The sequence below is a fragment of the Apaloderma vittatum genome, unplaced genomic scaffold (genome assembly GCF_000703405.1).
Source record: "Apaloderma vittatum isolate BGI_N311 unplaced genomic scaffold, ASM70340v1 scaffold6864, whole genome shotgun sequence".
Taxonomy (NCBI): domain Eukaryota; kingdom Metazoa; phylum Chordata; class Aves; order Trogoniformes; family Trogonidae; genus Apaloderma; species Apaloderma vittatum.
The window spans coordinates 656-21195 of NW_009714252.1; the positions used below are offsets into that span (position 1 = coordinate 656).

Genomic DNA, 20540 nt, shown 5'->3' on the forward strand with positions numbered 1-20540 from the left:
TGACAACTGCTCGCATCAGGCTGATAATTTGAAACAGCCTAAAGCTTACCCTGCTCTAAGGCAAGGCCAGGGGCTAGAAACTTGAGGTGAAGCTGGGGGTCCTCAAAAGACTTGGGAAACAGATGAATAACAGTCAACACGACACCTGGAACTCAGGAATACATATACACCTCTCTGACTGTGGGCACCACAGAGCACGCCAATCCAGACTGCCCTGCCCTGTCTTCTAACCCATCACACTGAGTCAGCAACAGTGCAGGAAAACGACTCCTACAGTCAGAGAAGCTGCAGTGCTGGGAGATATTCCTAAAAAACTTGGGTAGAAAAATGCCCCTCCTTCAGGCCCCAGAAAGAGAAGTATGAATGAAGAATGATGTGAACGAACAAAAACCAGAATCCTGGCAGTGTTAGGTCTTTGAGGGATTGCCAAATCAACATGGAGTTCAGTGCCTCTTCTTTAAGAGGCTTTTGGTATGTAACTGCTAATTTGAATATCTGTGTAAGTTTTAGTTTTGTGCACTTCCAGGAAATACTATGTTAGACAAAAGCTAGCTCTTACTAATCTCTTTTCAAGCCTGGAAATTCATAATTTTCTAACTCTTAGTGCTCATTATGAACTTACTCGAGCTTTTGAAACTCTTCTACAAGGCTGGACTTCTGACCAGGAGACATTCTAGCAAAAACTGTTCCACTCAGCAGGAGCTTTAAGAAGAAAAAATGAAATTATTTTTTTGATCACTTGAGGTTAGAGTCACAGTGATAATCTGGAGCAGAAACCACCAAAAATTCACCAAAAACAACTATGCTAGACTCCAAAGCAGGAAAGGCTGATGATCAAAGAAAAAAGGTGTCTTAACTAATATTTTGAAAAAATAACAATCACAGTAAGGACAAGGGGCCTTTTTCATTTGAGTTACGTCATGAACACAGATTACGAGGCAGGGATTTACTAGAAGAGAATTCATGAGACTATCCTTTTCAGTGCTGGGTAATATCATGTTTTCTTGACAGAATCAGTGCTGTCCAAGTGTCAGGCATATGGGCACAAATGTTTTAAGTTGTGTCCTCACACCATGAGGCAGGTCTGCTCTTTTGATGTGCAGAAAAAAAATCAGGGATTTTCAGATCCTTCATATGTTTGTATCAGAGATTCATCCAGCCAGTAAGTATTTCAGCACTAGAATTGTTCCCAAAAACTGTTCTGGTACAGATCTCTTGAGCTAATTATATCAGGACAATATGAATCTACTGAATGGCAAGCCTACTCCAGTTAAATAATCCAGACCTTACCTTTGGAAGTAAGTGCCTGAAATGCTGCGCTACAATTTGGTAAGATTCTCCAGTCATGGCAAAATGATACTGGCCTGAACCTAATGCCAGCCTGATTCTTCGTTCACCCTCCTATAAGACAAGACAGAATGAGTGCTGCTCCCAGGCCCTCAAAAACTACTACATGCATTTACACAAGCACTACTATAGACAAAGAAGAAAACACCATGGGGAGGGCACTTGTGAAGACTCTGGGAGATCTGCCTTCAAGACTCATTGCCTTTGCCTGGATTTGTAAAGAGATTTAGGCATATAATGCCATTAATTTCAGTGCGCGCCGGGTCCTTCATATGTCTTAAAAGCTGGCACTCAGCATTGACAAATTTCATTAAATTTATGCGATGGTGCAAATCTGGTGGGCTGCTCTGTTTGTGAGAGGGGCTAGAGGAGGTCTCCGGACGCCATAGCTGGGCATGCCTTTGTGCAGTGATACACAAGGAAGATGCTGCTCTGGCTGAGCTGTGGTAGAAAGGAGCCCCTGAAGAGCCCCTGCAGAGATTGCCTGCCATCTGCCTGACTAGTACTTCTTAGAGACGGGTCAGCACCTTCAGACGTACTCTTCAGGGAGACAGTAACTGGCTTTTTTCTCAGTTTTGTTGTGGGGATGCCACAATTTGTTAGCATAGCCAGCCTATGTTTCACCTCATATACACAATTTCTCAAGTTAGTTAATAAGTGTTTTAAATCTGCAATTCTGTGGAAGAACTGGCTCTCTACTTGCTTGAACAGGCATGGTTCATTCAGTGCAGTTTCACAGATTTTAAGTCCACATCTACACTACCAAATGTACCTCACAGGCAAAGGAAACGTGCTTTAAACTGGAATCAGCTAAGCCTGAAGGCTAGGGAAAAATCTTTCCTAGGTTTTTGTAAATCTCTTCTCAAACCTAGTTAGGGAGTTAGCAAAAACATGTTCACAAGATAATATGCTATGCATAAAGCTCTAGAGGAGTGCTTTTTAAACACTTTTCCACCACATAACATTCTGACATGCAAACAATAGTGAATGACTGGTCTCTGCTATACTAGCATAATCCCACTGGATTATTTAAAGCATTCCATCTTAGTTTGTTTTCCTGCTGCACAAAACCTGCTTTTTATAAGCTCACCAGGCTTCCATAATCTTCAGCTTTGTTTTCTTCTAGTGGTTTCCAGGTTATAGATGCTGAAAAAGATCCAGGTATTTTGTTTGCTTCCACAAGAATCACTCTGTCTGTTGAAGGAATCATTCCAGCATTTTTGGCAACAGTTATAGCTGTCTGAATGTTGTCACCTAGGAAAATCAAGAGGAGTGTTATCTAAAAAATTCTGCAGTGAGAAATTGTTTATGGAGGAAACATTAGCCTTATCCTGAATTCTGAGTTTTCAGATACATCTGCAAGAATCAGTAAGATTTCAGTGTCTGTGCCTAAGAAAGTTTAAAGATCAAAACTGCAGATTAAGTCTGTCTCAATAATTAAATGTATTTTCATCTAGAAATAAAATATTTTCATTTTATCTGGAGATGAAATATTTTCATCTTTAGCTTTAAGAAATCCAGATAGGGAATATGCTCCTAGATTACATATTACAGACAAAAACCAGTAAGCTATTCACTGTTAAGTAGCTGCTGGTGCCACTGATTCTCATCTTTTGATCTTAGATGGCTTTGATGTCAGATGTTTGCTGGAAAGGGTGAAGCCCAAGAAGACAAAATCTATGTAACTCCTGGAAAAATGTCTTTCAACCAAGGAAAAACTGGGAGCAACTCTATTCAAATTCAAACCAAGAAAAAAATGGGATAAATAGGGACTGCTAGGCATTAGTTACCAGATGTCAGAGTGATTTGTCCATCTCTGCTCATTTATGATAACAGGATCTCATGAGGTCTTTTAAAGAGGGGATCTTGCATGACATGTCTTTCTGCACGTCATCTGATAACTTTACCAGAGAGAACAAATGGATTCACTGAAAGCATCAGAGGAGCAGGAAGGTTCTGATCTGCACTGAAAGTGGGACAGATTAAGAGTTAGGTACCTGACACAGCCTAGTGGCGTTGTCAAGGACATAAGCCTGCATGGTTCAGCTCATGTCATTATTAAAACACAGATGCTTCTTGGACTACAGTTGTCTGAAAGATGCAAATGGCTGTGCCTTTCCACCACTGGTGGTGACAAAGCAGCAGACTTCACTCAGACATCACCAAACTCCCTGTCTCGGCCAGAGACCACATAAATAATCCACCTTTTAGATACCTGTGACCATAACACTCCTGATGTGGGCAGCACTGAGCTCTTCCAGGACAGGTTTTGTCTCACTCTTTAATCGATTCTCCATTATTAGAAGACCCAGGAATGTCAGATCTGATTCCACCTCCTCCCTAACAGTGAAGAACAGACAGACAGATTTAATTCCTCTTTTTGCCTTTGGCTTGTTTTTGCACTGAATTTGCTGATAGCCAGTTACAGCTGTTAAACTTCTCACCTAAATCAAAAGAATTAAAATAACTTGTTAGTTTCCCACAGTCCCAGGCTGTCTGTCTTTTGTGGTGCTATTTCGACACCAGCAGGGCTTGCTTCCCACTGGCAGCAAGGGCTGCTGATTAAGTATGGATGATCTTCACTTGAGTTTTCATCCTTCTGTTCTTTTCTTCCCTTGTGCTGAAGAACAAGTTCAGTACATAGCCAGCTTCCAGCTCATTTGCTTAATTACCATATCAGCCATATCAAAAAAGCACCAATTTCCGCCTACCTGCTCCACATACCAAAATGAAGCCTGATGGATAAATTAGACTGTTCTCCATTCATGCACCATCCTTAGCCAGCATGAAAAAGGACCTCAGCTTCCCTGCAGGATTCATAAACTGTGGTGGTCTAATATGGAAAGTTCATGCACACTAGTCCTTCTCATCTGAGGACTGTACAACAAAGAAACACACCTTAGTAAATATATCTGCTACTCTTGACTGTAGGACCTGAGCAAACAGCACGTAGGAATTCCCATTCAGTTCTCTCCTTTCCTTTGCACTCATGCTGTTGCTTCTTTCACAGTCGCACACATGCAGTTGAGAACAGAATTTGGTAAAAAATCCCATCCCCAAGTCATAAACCAGAGGTTTCTCAGGGAGACAGGTTGACTCCAAAGAGTCTGACAAAAATAAAAGCTTTCAAACATTTTAGCCACTGTAGTAAAGAGGAGGTGATGCCAAACACTTGCACACCAATCAGAGTAGCTGAGTCAGGTGGTGCCTGAATAGTCACCACTTTCACAGTGGATCTTGTGTTTGACTTCCAATTTTGTTTTTTCTCTTGGCAATGTACACATCGTGCATGCTATAACTGCACACCCAGCTGCAAAATCTGGGCCATATCATACACATTTGCTCATTGGGCTGGATAGGTCTGTTATGACACCTGTCACAAGAACTGAACAAAACACTTGCACTTTGCCTCAGTGGCATTGGCCCTTTCAGCAAAGCAAAAAGCCCTGTAAAAGAGCAAGTGAGCCCTAGCTAGACTAGGACCTGCTGCTGGTAAACAGAAAGGACAGCAGACACCACGTAACCCAAAATGTTTCAGAAGTGATTTTTGGAGTACTACAGGCAAAACCTAGAGAGATTTGGGTAAATGCATATGGATTCATGTGTAGGTGTTCTTGTATGAGGCTTGTGGAAAACTAATACCGTGAACATAGCAGAAGGGTTTGCTGGCTTCTCTAGAAACTGAAGAGAGATACAGCTAGAAAGGATTGGACCAAGACAGCAGCAGATGATAGTCTGCTGACTTTGACTGAGCTAGAGAACAGGCAATGTAATGGTGGTCATCTGCTGCCTTTGCTTATTCAAGGAGCCAGGATAATAAACAAAAAAAATAGAGACTTCTCAGCTGAAAGCCTGGAAAATCTACAAGGAGATTGGTAGAAGTGATGAACTGAGGGAAGAGTGTACTAGACTTCTATTACAGTTATACTTCCTATGTTGATCCAAAGTCAAGAAATGGGTAAGGATTCTCAGCATGTACCATAAGCACGGGGTAGTGAAGTGCCCTCCACTCATTCTCAGACAGATCTATATCCAGATTTAATTCAGATTCCCTCTGGCCTGAGCCTAACAACACTCTGTACTACAGCCCTGCTCTTGGCAGGGATGTTCTGGTAATGCTCCTGTGTGAGGCACCACCAGCCAATGGCTGAAAAGGCTGATAAGAACCAGTCTATGGCTTACCTTGTTAGATCAGCAGATTGCTTCCCTGGCTGTAGAGACTTACATGCCAGTCCGATGACCCTAAAGCCCTGCGCTGTGTAGAGCAGAAGCTTGCTTTCAAAGTTCAGTGGGACTGTGCAAAAGAGGAAAAGACACTTCATCAGTGCATTTGACTGCTTTCTAATAAAAGGAAGCCTTAGAGTAGGGAAGGTTCCTGTCCCAGAGGGCATGTACACCTAGAGTCAACCAACAGGCCAAAGACATGAAGGAAAGCTGCTGAACTGAACTTTGCTCAACAAGAAAATCATTGTGTCTCCTCTGTCACTTTGCACGGAGGATCCTAAACTATTCTGTGAAGACCTACCTTCTTCCAGTGTCAAGAAGGAGCTGTGCTCTTCTAGCTGCCCTCCCAATGCTTGGAGAAAAAAGAAAACTCTTTGGGTGTATACTGGACGAGTTGGTCAACTTTTCCAAATATATATTCTGGCAGAGACTGTATACCTTGTACAAGAGTTCCTACTTGCTTTTATCTCTTAGCAGTCCTTCTTTGTTGAGAAGGGCTGTGTAGGATCTTAGCCTTAGACTTGGAGCACAATAGAAACACTGTGACTTTCCGGTCTGATGTACATAAGTCTTGGACCCAGAAATCTCATCTGGACCTTCCACTTCATTGCACCATCAAAAGTCACTTATACCTATGTGTTTCTAGGAAGCACTGATAAAAGCTAGTTACCTGTTTCTCTTCTACATAACATGGCTACAATTTCCGGAGCTCCTTTTGTGAAGACCTGTTGCTCCCCACCAATTTCCTGAGCAATGACAGACATTCTTTGCAAGGCTGAAGAAAATGGAAACTGGTGTAAAATGGTAACTCCTTCCACTGGGGCCTAGGAGAAAAACAAGTGGATTAGATACTGCAGCAAGGATTTTGAACCCAGGCCAAAGCATTTTAGGTCTCTCCTTTGGGCCATGATAAGAAATTAACCTTGTATAATGGGCTGATTTCTCACAGTGGGACAGAATGGACTGGTATATAAAGAGATTAAATTTGTACAGAAGCATTTATCTTAAACAGCAGGAAAAGTTCACTGACAGTTTTAGCAGACTATTAGATGTAATTTACTGAAAGGAACTCACTAGTCCTGTTTCTTCAACAAGACTCTGCTAGGTCTTACACTGGTCTTGCAAAGAGAAAATGGATGGCTGAAAGTGCCCCCCTTGGTGTATGTTGCCAGTAATGGTCTGACATCAGCTACCAGACTCCACTGCAGTCTCAAGTGCTTTTAGAGATCTTCACCACTCCGCTGAGTTTGGATTGAATCTCCAGCCACCTGGACAGGCAAATTCCTGAGCTGGACAATCTGTCATCCAGCATCTCCCTGCTTCTGGTGTGAGCAGCAAGTTCCCCCAGGCATCTCTTTTTAGTCAGAGAGAGCAAGGCAATCTCTCTGCAAGCATAACAAAAAAGACAAAGTGTGGAAGAGCTGTCTTGGACAAGGACAACCAAGCATTTCTCTGCTGACTCTTATACTAACAGTTTAACTCGGTCATGAATGTGAAACTTGCGAATAGCTTACGCTTCTGGCTTTAGGCCCAGGTTTAATGACTGTTGCATGTGTGGATCTTTGACCTTCAGTCTGGTGTCCACTGGAACCATCTATCACCTGTGTATTGAAAGAAAAAACTCTTTCAGATAACAGCACCAGTAAAGCTGAAAGGAACTTCAAGGAATCATTTAGAGCTTTTCCTTCCCTCAAAATAAGAAACCTTATTCATTCCTGAGGGGAGTCAGTCTGATCTCACATGAAAATGCTCCAGCAATGGAAAATGTACTGTTTCCCTTGGGAATCAAATCCAGAGCTTCACCAGCCTCATTAAGATACTGCTCTACTCCTGCACAGCAAATAGATTATCTTCTCTCACTGACAATAAATCCTTTATTCATTGCAACCCAGTTAAATATGCAAAAATCTTTAGATATAACATAGAGCCAATGGGAAAATAATAAATAAGAGTTTGTATTAATGTAGAAAGCACCATCATCAGCTCTTGAAGTATTCCACAAATCAGTTGTATTTTTTAATCGTCACAACATAACTGTGAGGAACAAAAATATTTTATAGTGTCAAAGTGCACATTATTACTCCTGTTTCACAGGAATTATTTAGCAGGATTATTCCTGTTTCATTTATAATTTTGATATGTGTCTGCCTAAGGATAAGATGGAAAGGTGATCCCCCTGGGGAAAAATATCCTCTAACTCCTGTCATCACTGGATAGTTTACTCCTTGAACCTTGGCTGTTTTACATATTTGTCAGATACAAAACAGACAGGTTGTCACCCACATAACTAGCTAATCCTCCCCAGGATCTCTTATCTGGCATCAGCAGTGTCTTGTGGCTATACCTTCCACCAGGTAATTATGGGCTGCCTTCCTCTTACCCATCTCAGATTTGCAGCCTCTTAGTATTCATAAATGTTCATTCCTTCCCAACTGATCAGACAGTAAATACCAACATTGATGGCTGTTTGTAAGTAAGGAGACAGAGACTGGAAGCCAAGTGCTTTCACAGAGGCGTGGGATTTCAAACCTGAAGATGGCAGGAATATCTCCACACTGACAGAACTCTAACAAATGTCAAAGTCTTGTATCTAGTTCAAAACTGGCAGAAGTCTTTCACATGCTCGGCAAAAGTAGCCTTAATCTGCGTATAAGTCACATCTGGGATTTTCTGTTATCTCGCAGCAGCTGCAGTCAGAGTTGACATGCCAGTGGGGTTTGCACAACATCCACCACTTCAGTCAAATGAGCTAAATTCTCAAAGTACCCTTAGGCAAAAGCTCTAGGGAGGAAAAAAGGAACATTCCTCCGAAAGCCTGAGCAAGTGGTATCTCTTATGGGTTTTACCTGTTCTGCTTCTGTGGGGGAAGTGGCTATTTGCACAGACAGCTTGGGACATTTCTCCTTTGTGAGAACACCAAAATTCCCCACCGCTATTTGCATAACAACAAAGCATGGCTTTACCCAGTTTGTGGCCTCAAACATTTTCACATCCAGTGGGTCTCCTTGGATCTTGCCCTCCCAAACGATTAGTGAATGACACACCACCATTGCTCTGAACACCGGGCCCCAAGGCAGGCTGTCGTCTGTGGGGAAGCTGTGAACGTCCTGGAAGCTAACACAAAAGAGAAAATAAAAATTACTATCAGTGAACACCAAACAACAGAAAAAAAAATCCTAACTCAGAAGGCTGTTAAAGTTCTATCCAGCGGTCAGCCTCCAAGCACGTTTCTGGGCACTTGGACTCCCCCATTAGCTCTTTGTCTTGTACCTGTTAAAGGCTGGGATACATATCCTAAAGTAGGTGTATTCTGCATACTCAAGGAGTCTATTCGGATGGGCAGTGCAACAGATTATTATAAAATATCTTCCTTGAGGTTTGTGCAGGGAGTCTTCAGCTGTGAGGCTAATGTGAGTTTGAGCACCTTTGTGCATGCACATTTGTGGAAACATAAACAGGCAAGAACATGGGCACTGAAGGAACTGAGCGTCAGTCTCAAGGGTAGCAGTGACCTCCTGTCATAAAGGGTTGGGGCACTGCTGCAGCTTTGAGATCTCCTGCAGACTACCCTGCCCAGGCATGCTGTGCCGAATGCTGACAACAGTGGCTGCGTGTTTTCATGTGGAGCACGACCCTTGGGATGAGGCAAATGACTCATTTTCCAGAGGCTATAGAAATAATACTGGAAATCTAAACAGGGGGAACTTCAAACTGCTCTTTGACTCTAATTGTCGTTCAGATTTGTTGATATGTTTAGGAGAACCCATTCACTATCCCATCAAATTTAAATGCCATTGGTATGTCAAGGAGCCTTACCAGTTTTTTTCAGAGGGCAGCAAGCCCCAAAGATCCAGGCCATCTTCTGTTAAGGTGCCAGTCTAAGTTAAAATGTACATTTAAATTAACTTCCCACATGAGTGCTCCAGGATGAATACAAATACTTATTTTTAAGAAGTTACTGTCCAGAAAATGCCAGCACAGTGCAGAGCAAAAGTGCTGCTGGCCAATTCCTAGATTGCAAGAAAAACAACAATTCACAACCGTGTCTGTTCAGACAACAAACACCTAAGTATGCAAGACTGGTCAGAGGGTTTCTAAAATACAATAGAAATGTTTGATCAAAACACATATTCTCCCACCCCGAGTTTGACTCCCATTACTAGTAGGAGAGTAACCATCACATGGCAGTTACTTTGTCAAAGCAGATGAGGTTGAGCTGTCCACACATGTTGATCCTCTGTGGGCTGATGCAGAAGATGCCCTTTTTCTTCAGCCTCCGCTGGGTATAAATGATCCCTGTTGTCAAGGCAGCAGGCAGAGCTGGAGGGACAGCAATAGTGATAACATCCAAAGCCTTTTTCGCCACTTCTCCTGCCTCCTCCTGACATAAAACCAAAGGCAGTTATCAGCAAGAGGGTGGCAAGGAGTCTTGCTGGGATTGCGTGTAGCCCTGTTCATCCCTTCTCCTCTCCATGGCAGGTGCTTCAGGCTGCTGTGCTGTTTTCTGCCCATGGTCCACCACATATTCATCTCCATAAGAAATTAATTGCTTTGATTTAACCAGAGGCTTTAAGGTTACAGCACTAGTAAAAAACAGCCTTCAGGCCTTCCTTCATTCTCCATGCCAAGAAACCTGCCAGGTGGAGCTCACAGTCTCCTCCAAAGCACAAGTTCAAACATGCCAGCTAGATTATTGCACCCTCAGTCAATCCCAGTTTCCCATGATACAGTACACAAGAATCTGCCATTTAAATGGGCATTCATCCAGCTGCCTACAGGCATAGCTCAGGGCTCCATGTCAGGGTGACAGGTGAAACATACGGGATGGTGCTGAAAAGGAGGGCAGAATGCACAACCTAACGATTTCTTCTGACCTTATGTTCTAGGAGTTGTGAAAGGAAATGGCTTTTACCTGCAGGAAGTGACATGGAAGTAAAAGGTAGATTTCTAAAAGCAATCTCTAATTTGGGAGCTTAGAGGTCGGTGTGTAACCAACTGCCAGTATGCTGAATGTCAGCATATTATTCCTGGCAGTAGCTATCACTGCTAAAGGACTGAATACATTTCAAATTCGAGTCTCAGAATTGGGACATTGCAAACTAAAGCAAATTTGCAGTTCAGAAGGATTTGCAAACCATCATTGAGTTCTATTATTATTGCTTCTGAGCTTGAGATTTTGACCATAAATCTTGTTGCATTTGATGTGGCAAATTTCCATCACATTCTCACTCTCCTTTCCTTGTTATTGTTTCAGACCACGGAAGACACCAAGTTGATAATATTTTATATCTTTTTTACATTAGAATGAAGCACTTGCCAACTTTAGATAAACACACTCACAGAAGAGAGAGCATGTCATATATCATGTGACTGAATCTTATACCAGTCTGACGAGACAGCTTCAGTCCCCCTGATAACATCAGAGTGTATTTTACATATTACAAGGGGGAAGTTAAACACAACAAAGGAAAAACTGCAAAGGAGACACCAGGATATGTTCTTAAATACACTTTCTTTCATATTCCAAGTGGAATTAATCTTCTGAGACAACTGATTGTAGATTATTCCAAAGAAGAAAAATTATTAAAAAGCTGAATTACAGAATCAACTTTGCACCTCAGGACTTGGACTTTATGCTGACAGATAATTATCAAGGCATGAAATTTCTTGAAAGTTTTTTAAAAAGTTCTAAAGCAATTAGGCTTTAAAAATTCCAGAACTACTCTTTACAGTATAAAACTATTTCTTACATTGATCTTGATGCAAGCGAGTGAGTGAACTGTTTTTAAAAGGGTTTCAGGTGAACCCTCCAGGGGTTTAGGGATGAATATGGCAGGGCGCTAAGTGTACTAATAGGCCTTAATTACTCTCACTAGCCTCTTCTCTACCCACACCCTCTGCTCATGGGTTCATAAGGTCCATTTAAGCTCAGGCCTGCGCTTTCATTTCCTGTCTGAGCCATGTTGTAGGTGTACCTGCCTCTTGCACTGTCTCCTGGATGAACATCTTTCAACAGCTTTGTCTCTTGTCCTTATCTCCTTCTGCTTCTGACTGGTCTGCCTGGATTACTTACTACTTTGCCTTGTTAATGGGTTGTTACCAGCACCCAGCTCCCTCCACTGTGTTCAAATAATGTGTCACTGTGCCCTGGTTTGTGGGGGCGCTACTGCTCCGGTCACACTCAGCTCCCAGTTTACCTTCCTTTAGCGCATAGCTGAACCTTGCTGTTTCCTGAAACACTAAGTCAAAGTCCTACTTTGAGAAACTTGATTAAAATTATAATACAAAATTAACTGACCCTTGATGTATATGGCACATTAGAGAAGAGCTAACACAGTCTTCCCAGATAGCATTAATACCCCCTAACCTCCTGGAGAATTCTGGAAAAAATCAGTGCAGGTGTGGGTGACTCAACTGCTACAGGACAGTTGGCTTTGCAAAAGTTATCTCCCAAAAGCTCTTAAAGATATTAAGTTGTGTGACAACTAAGTGAAGGTTACCTCCCTTACACGCCCATCACCTGCACCAAATGACTATACAAAGATATGAAAAAAAAGGCAGAAGAAAATGGGGAGTTCTTTCTAACATCAGTACATTTCAGGGATCTCTGTTTCACCTGCTATGTAATATGGAAGAGAGGTGGCTGAAAGGGTGGCCAATGATCTCTAAATCATGAGTAGCAGAGGAAACATCAAATAGAAAGCACCTATCTGCTGCTTTTCTAAAACAAAAAGCCACAGTGTCTTCAGTGAGTTAACAGCTTTAAGAACATTTTTATGTGGTACAAGTCCAAGGCATAAATGAATTTAGAAATATATTAAACCACACTCTGGAAGATTTTCAGTGGCTGTTAGAGCTAAACGTTCTAGATACAAAAGACAGCTTACTGAACTGTTAAACCTTTCTCTTCAAGAAGTTAGAAGACTATACCAGGGAATAATTCTACTTCATAACCAACATCTGATACCAGTTACACTCAGTGACAGTGAACAGGGTTAGAAGGGTCTTTGATCTGAACTGAAGGGTTTGGAAAAATTCCTTTCACGATGACACATCAGTCTGTATCCCATTTAACCCATGAATCACTTGTGATTTTTCTAGGAATGCATTAAAAAATACCACAAAGACTCTGTAAAAGCTACTTGCAGAGTGCTAAACTCTTGGGATCTCCCATTCCAGAGCTCTAGAAAGCATTATGCTAATTACATGTATTGGTAATTAAACGCAGCAGCAAGAACAGGGCAGGCAACACACAGACACAGACAGAAGCAGCCAGCGTACAGAAGGCTCCTGATAAGACACGCTGTGCTTGCACAGAATTTGCTAAGACTTCAGAAGAAATAACTGTTGGGAAACGGGCTTGGGCCCCTTGGAATTGAATGTATGAGAGCTTGTATATTGTCAAAAATTCAATTAGATTGTAAAATGGCCTCATATACTAAGGCAAAAAAGAAGAGTGTCATGGACTGTATTTTTATATGTAAATGTATATGAAGACACTCAAGTTTCATGTCTCCTGAAACTGGGTGTGACCATTTTTCCTGCCTTTAGTAACTCACCCCATTAAGAGCAAACACACACACTGCGTAGATCATTCCGATGGCTGCAAATGCAATGAGGCACATCAGGAACCGAAGGGCGTCTCTGTACAGCTTGAAGTTCATGGGTTTAGGGTAGAGAATGGACCTCACCAGATCCCCTTTGGCTGTATTGAAACCTGGAAAGATAAAACTAAAATCATACCGAAGGGAAACATTTCTGAAAGTTGTCTACAAAGAACGGAAGGCTTTAAAATGATTCATAATTTCTGTAACTAAAGCAAAAAGGCCCAGATCATTCAGTGTACATGACCTACTCTGCAGAATATAAAAAAGTTATTTTTGTCTTAAGGTGGAGGACTTTTTTAAATGCCTCAGAAGCTAAGTGAAATTCTTCTTTATAACCATATGCTAGTTTTTGTAAAAGTTATGCCAAACAAATGGAAACAATGCATAACAGCTTAGCCCTAGCCAGGATATCAATTTTCCATCTGCCTGTTGTGAATTTGGATTAACACCTTTAACTTACTTGGACCCAGCATGTTAAGTCAGCCTGTTCCAGTAAAAAAAAGCATGAAAGGAAAAGCAAACTGAAGTGTTGACTGACCAGTCCGCAGCACCACAGCTTTCACTTCTCCTCTGTCATCTGCCTTGGTCTGTATGACCTCTGTTCCACAGAAGAGGACGTGTTTTTTGTAATCCTCTGCACAATGCATTATCCAAGGCTTGAAGTTATCAGCTTGGGGTAAGCGAGTCTTTGTTACTGGAATACTTTCCCCTAAGGAAGATTGGCTCAGATGAGGAATGTTGCAATACATTTTAAAATCAGCCTGCTGACTTCCAAATAAGTACAGTATCTATACATCTAGATGGTAAGTTAAAGGCTGTTTACTAGAGAAACCAGTTCAAAGAAATGTTACTTTTACATTGTGACATCTTCAGAGTGAGTAAGAGTTTGAAGCCTAGAGCAGACTCTGCCAGAGCAAAGCTCTTCTTTGCATCAGTACAACAGCTTCATGTTAAGTCTGAGAACTGAAAGCAGCTCAAGGACTCTGAACCCTGGCTGTAGATACGCAGACTTGAAAAGAGACCCGAACTGTTGCATGACATGTTGCATGACTCCACTTGATGGCCACAAGTTGTTTACCTAGTCTGAACCTCATGTGAAGGTCACTTCAGTATTGCCCTAGGCAGATTAAACACAACATTTCTTATTTCGCCTTCCTGGTAAAAAGGAGAGGCTTTAGCTCAATGCTTGACAACTGACAAATATCCTATTTATGTCAAAGCAGATACTAAGGTGAGGCAGAAGAAATATTTTCTGACAGTTGAAGCTTTCTAAATGAAAGGGGTTTCTGGAATTCTCATTTACATGCAATTTCAGAACTGTGGGTTTCAGTTCAATTCAGAACAAGATCAAATTTAAAGGTAAGAAACAGAACTATGAACAGCTTCTACACCAAAAATCCTGCTTTGCAGTGAACGCTGCCACCTGGTGCGTCCTTCACTGCTGTCACATGAGCATGGGGTTAAGTGTCTGAAGGGCTAGACAGACACTCCAGCAGGTTGGAGATGTTGCAACAATCAGCAACAAGACGTTCAGAGTGACCAGGCAGAGCCTGAGCAGACTGTGAGCCCTTTTCTCCACATCTACTGCTTTTTTTTCCCTGCTCACTCTTCTTCACTGCCTGCTCTTTCTTTTCTAATTAGATGACCCCTTCCTAAATTCTGCACCTCAGAAAGGAAGAAAAGGATGAACTACCATTTCTAAAGTCTATCTTGTCTAATTAGACAAGCTGGGGCTAATTACAGTTCAGTCCATTTTATATCCCCTTCCAGGTTAGCTATGCACTATCTCAGCGTAAGTGTGATACAAGGTAACCCTGTACGTCCTGTGTCACTGACTGAAGCCAGAGGGCTATGATGATGTTTTCAGGGTAAACCTGGGCGGGATGAGCTGTACCTGTAAGCATGCTTTCATTTACAACGCACTGCCCGCTGATCAGGATGGCATCACAAGGCAAAAGGGTTTTGCCCTCTTTCAAAACCAGCATGTCTCCAGGAACAAGATGGTGTGATTCCAGCTCCTGGAAACCTGTAGGTGACATGTCATGCAGACTTTGTGTTTCATATATTTCTCTGTGGTGATGGGAAAAAATATAAGAAACTACCCACGGAATAGATTGTTGCATCTTTATAGTGGCTGATAAACAGAGGACCACAACTAGGACCTCATAATACAATATTTAGGCATCCATTCACACTGCAGAAGTTTTTCATCTCCCTAGAAGCCCACCAATGGTTATTGCTCCAATGTACTGACCTAACTTAAGAAGCTTGGATCTACACTTTTTATTTTGGCTCTGTCTTTTTGGATTGTGCTCTAAATACCATGGCAATGAACAGACTTTGCATGGAGCAATTATGTGGACTCACAGCCATTTAATGGCTATGTGGTTGGCTTTTTCAGCACTACTTTAAGAAAAATGACATCGTTTTCCTGCTACTTTTTGCCACAGCCGCACTCAAACAGTTATGAATATGAATACACCACAACATACTTCTGAGTAGATTAACCCAGTCTACAGAAGCTAGTTAATTGAACCGAGAGACAAAAGAAGGAACTGCTCTAGAAGAAATTTGATACTATCCATTCTTGGGTTTGATATAAATTACTATAGAAATGAAACACATTGAAGAAAGAAGTGTACAGGAGTCACCTTCCTTATTTCTGCAGACAGTGACCATGATGTTGTTATGAGACTCAACCAGTCTGTGCAGTTTAACCGATTGCTATAAATTAAAGGAGAACACACAAAAGTGTTACATCTTACTTACATGATGCAATTCATCTACCAAGAATTATTCTCTTTTGTTATTTGTGGTTATGAGAGCCCTTATAAACTGGGGTCTGGCTCTGCCAGAATTATACAATCATACAGAGGAAGAAATTCCCCACCCTAATTACGGAATAGGTGTAACAAAAGGTTACAAAGCAAAGCACTGGAATGGGGAAGGGAGGGTTTGTAAAGAACCACACAGAGATTATGATGACTAGGAGACCAGGCTATTGCACCTGCTACTACACAATGTCACAAGACTAAACCTCTGAGTAACTCTCCTATTAGCACTGTACATGTGCATGTTGTAACATCCTGGCCTTTCCTGGTGGAAAAAGGTGCAATGTCTCACCTGTCTGAGATCATACACAGTCAAAGAAATCGAGAGAAGAGACATGATGATGATGGCAGTGGCATACTCCACGTAATCTTCAGCAAACCACAGACACACGCTGAACAGCTGGAACACGTAAAATGGATTTAACACCTGTTTGGAGAGAGAGCAATACTAAAGAGCTGACCACATTTGAATAGCTCCAGTATAACCAGCCAGTCTATCCTGTGAGAAATGGGCTGGGATGAAAGGTATTAAGCATTGTGTCTCCCAACCCCCTTTATAATTTTGTTTAGCAGTGGCTTCAATCTAATCAGATTGGACAATCTCCATCTGACAGAATGACCAAATAATCTGGATCAATAGGATGTTATCTGGAATGTGAATGGCTCAGCCCAAGCTTTGTTCTCCTTGCTTCTTTACAAGAAATGTAACAAAGCTGAGAGAACAGCAAGTTGTGCTGTGAGGATGGAGCTCACATACTTTAGGCACATCTCCCTCTGTTTAGGCCACATACAGCCAGCTGCTATCTGAAGAAGAAATTGGTATTTTACGTGGTGCTGTGCCCAGAATCATGAGCTCATTGGATCTCTGCAGCTGTAGGTATCTATCACATACTGCTGTTCACTGCATCTCTGCTGATTAAGAGACAGCCTTTGCCTGGAAGGTTTGATTTCCAGTGCAGCTTGTAAACATTCCCTGACCATTGTAAGGCCAATAGAATGAGCTCCCAGGACACAGATATACACAAATACCAAGCTGCCACACAGGCATGGGGATAGAGGATAGGGAACAATGGGGAATAAATTAATTTATGGTGATTTCATGGAACGGCTTTGAGCAGGATTTGAAAAAGGAGTGTCCTTGACAAGTGAGTACCGGGAAGCTAATTCAGACATAGAATCCATTATATTCTATTTGCATACTCTGCCTCCTCAAGTAGCCTAGAATAAAGCAACAAAAATATTTAACCTCCTTGATGAGTAGTTTCCAAATAGGGATCACTGGAACATCGATAGTGTTTGGCCCACATATAACTCTCCTGTGTGAGACAAAGATACATCACTTAGAATAGTGACAATGCAGCTCACTCAAGAAGCTGCAGCTTTCCATAGTTCTGAGAGCTTTTATTGATCTCAGTTTAAAGGCTATGAGGATGTTTTTCCAAGAAAAAGATAAAAAATTAAATGCCCCTACAGTGCTTATGGCAGAAAAGATGACTGTACCAGTGAAATCTACTTAAAGAGACAAGAGGTGTAACACATCATTCTAGGCAAATGTTTCCATCACACAAAAATTCCTTTGAAGCACCATAAACAAAGGAATTCTGCACCTAAATCTAAATGATCTAAAACCAAATAATTTTGCATAAGGTTTGGGGTGATTTGAATGTAAGATTCAACATCAGCTAAGGTCAGGAGATGGCTTTTCAGTATTCCATCAACTGAAGATCATTTTTTTATTTAGCAGTTTCAGGAACACCTACTCTGTAAGTTGTCTAATGATACAGGAGTTTGTAAGAACAAATTCAATGTCCACAACTAATTGATTTAGTAATTCAATGCAGTTACATGGAGCCCCACTGCAGAAGCACTCATACAACTTATCTGCACCATCTCATGGAGACTTTCTCTTACTCCAAGTTAGAGCTGCTTAGAGTTAGTTACAGGACACACTGATGAATACTGAGATATTTAAAAAACTTTAACAAGGAATACACAATATTCTTTAGCTCTCTTCATTTAATTTTTCATACATGGCCATTTCATCTAAAATTATGCGCATATTAACAGATACATAAAAAAACTCAAGGAAGGTGCACCAACAGCAGCAAATTTATATCTCTTTGAAATTCACATGTTGAGTACTTGTGTTTGAAAACATGTACCTGACATTCTGTTCATTGCAGGTGAGACCAGAACCAAATTTGTCATGTATAGCTGAGCAAGTGTGGTGGTCTTCTAGGGCTCTAAAATATAAAGCAAGTGTTTTCCTTAGGACGTTATTCACAAAGAAGCCTAACTTCCTCAGAGACTTGTGTAACCAGAGCACTGAACTCACCCAACTTTCTGGAACTGTTTTGCATAGATATTCCAGATGTAGCGAATTTTTTGTACTTGGATACTTTTCACCTGCAAAATAGAATGGACAAGAATATATGCAACACAGCGAACAAAAATACTCCCAGCTCTCAGCTAGGCAGCCTCACTGGGGTCAAGCACAGTTAAAGCAAATTACATGGCGGTCAGGGAAGAAGAAAAGACAAGATTGCGTACCCTAACTCCCTAGTGACGTTACAAAGCAGGATCCCCACCTCAGTGCAGGTTCCAGTAAGCTTTACAGATGTTTAGGTCAAGCAAGTCCAAAGCAGCAGAGAATAATTTCTTTCCCCATTTTGTGACAGAAAGAATACAGTCCTCGTTCTCAGCGCACAGCACAAAGAGATCGCTGAAGCAGTGGTGGGTATGCAGGCCGCTGTCAAAGTCCATCCTTAGTCAACAAGTCCCTTATCTTCTGTCTGCCTTTGATGGAAGCAGGGGCCCTTGGGCCGTTTGCAGGCATGGTGTCAAGTCCTTCAGCTGAACCCATATACCGACAGACAAGCCATCCCAGGATACTCCCTGAGTCATCGCTAACGCTAAGCCCTTGCGGAGCAGTTGTCCATTGGGAACACAGACTGCCATTTTTAACTTGGGTAAGGAGCCTGGCCTGGCCTGCGCAACAATAACGAAGCCTATTAGAGATAAAGGGCTTCATATCAGCTGGAAGAAGGCAAGACTGTGCACCTGTACACATCAGTAATAAAGAAATCAGCCCTAGGGCCTCTCCCTCTGAGGCCAATGAAATCTATACTCAGCTCATACACTGACTCAAAATGGAGCTATAATCACAGTCATTAACCTAATGAGAGATCTGGAGTTCGGATTCCATGCAATAGGAGCTGCAATATTCGCAATGCTAAAAACTGGAGTGGACCCAACTCACTGCCGAACAGGTCTTTGGACAGCTGTTGGGCGCTACACGTTACTCAGTGGACTTAGGTAGCTTAAATGGCAAAAAGGTTTTATAACTGAACTGTAACCAGGGAATTTTGAATTGCCAGTGAAGGATTCAACTGTTTCCTCTTTGCTGCTTTGAAATCTGTTCTGTTCTATCTAGATGTTTTGATTGATATTGAAGTGTTCAAAGGCCCTATTATTTGAGACTATATTGGGCTTATTTAGTTACTAATTCAATCCTCTGAAGAATGTTGCAAACTAGTCTTCAGTTTCATACTGTGCCAGTTGATTAAACTAGCTGCCTCTAAACTTTCTTATGCACATTAATGTATGCCCACACAAAAAAGCAGTGCTAGCAACAGCTTTATGCAGCTAAAGTTAAGTATATAATGGAAGTACCTACTAAAAAATGCTGCAGATATAAAAATAAATGCTAACAAGTTAGAAATCTGTTTCCTGGAAGGGAAAATAGCTCTTTTACAGGTTTTACAGTGCAGTGATCGAGTATCTATAATTGAGCCAGATATTAGCAAATGTACCATTGCATTCCTATAGTTTACACCAATTTAACATGTAATGCTAAGCAGGACATGTAACTGAACTCTCTGGTAATTGTTCTAAAATGGGCATAACTATATTTATTCAACTCATGAGAGACCTTGTGATCTGTTTGGATCAACTAATGGTCTAGCTTCTCAGTGCCTCACTGGGATATCAAAGCTCTGAATGGGCAAAGACCATGATACATTTTTGCAGTAACAGGCAACAGTGTAAGACACGACTCCAGCAAATGTACTTTAAAGCACAAATTGGTGCATAAAAAAAGCAAGAAAGCAAAATATGTTTTGGACCTTCTTGGATGAAATGTTTCTGGAAATACTGATGCAGCTCTGTCTAGGCACTTTTCTCTTCTATTCCCCTTCAGCTGCCTTCAAGAAATTCTTCAGTACGAGGGGGGCAAGACTCTAGAATAGATTGCCCAGAGAGGCTGTGGATGCCTCATCCCTAGAGATTTTCAAGGCCAGGTTGGATGAGGCCTTGAGCAACCTGGTCGAGCTGAGAGGTGTACCTGCCCATGGCAGAGAGGTTGGATTAGAGGATTTCTAAGGTTCCTTCCAACCTAAGCCATTCCATGATTCATCCCTGCTTTCATGTTACTGTGGGAGCTGTGATGTTTAGCTTCTCACAGTTTCTCTCCAGCCCCACAGACACCCCAAAATTTCTTGATTCCTATGCCAGGAATGAATTTTTGATTTGG

The 20540-nt window shown here is 41.6% G+C and overlaps 1 protein-coding gene across 1 annotated transcript in view; it reads right to left on the bottom strand.

Annotated features, from left to right (window-relative positions):
- Positions 1-622: 622 nt before the first annotated feature.
- Positions 623-20540, bottom strand: part of LOC104267866 (probable cation-transporting ATPase 13A4) — a gene marked incomplete at its 3' end in the record, with an annotated part of 30611 nt that continues 10693 nt past the window's right edge. Inside the window, exons 4-22 of the mRNA XM_009868667.1 lie at positions 18345-18415; positions 18172-18252; positions 17256-17325; positions 16302-16436; positions 15830-15902; positions 15073-15204; positions 13717-13887; positions 13127-13288; positions 12730-12738; positions 9764-9939; positions 9388-9449; positions 8535-8685; positions 7086-7172; positions 6242-6395; positions 5530-5641; positions 3563-3687; positions 2438-2601; positions 1291-1401; positions 623-702 (exon numbers count right to left, since the gene is read on the bottom strand). Coding sequence (XP_009866969.1) covers positions 623-702; positions 1291-1401; positions 2438-2601; positions 3563-3687; positions 5530-5641; positions 6242-6395; positions 7086-7172; positions 8535-8685; positions 9388-9449; positions 9764-9939; positions 12730-12738; positions 13127-13288; positions 13717-13887; positions 15073-15204; positions 15830-15902; positions 16302-16436; positions 17256-17325; positions 18172-18252; positions 18345-18415 — 2126 coding nt within the window. The remainder of the gene's footprint in view (positions 703-1290; positions 1402-2437; positions 2602-3562; positions 3688-5529; positions 5642-6241; positions 6396-7085; positions 7173-8534; positions 8686-9387; positions 9450-9763; positions 9940-12729; positions 12739-13126; positions 13289-13716; positions 13888-15072; positions 15205-15829; positions 15903-16301; positions 16437-17255; positions 17326-18171; positions 18253-18344; positions 18416-20540) is intronic.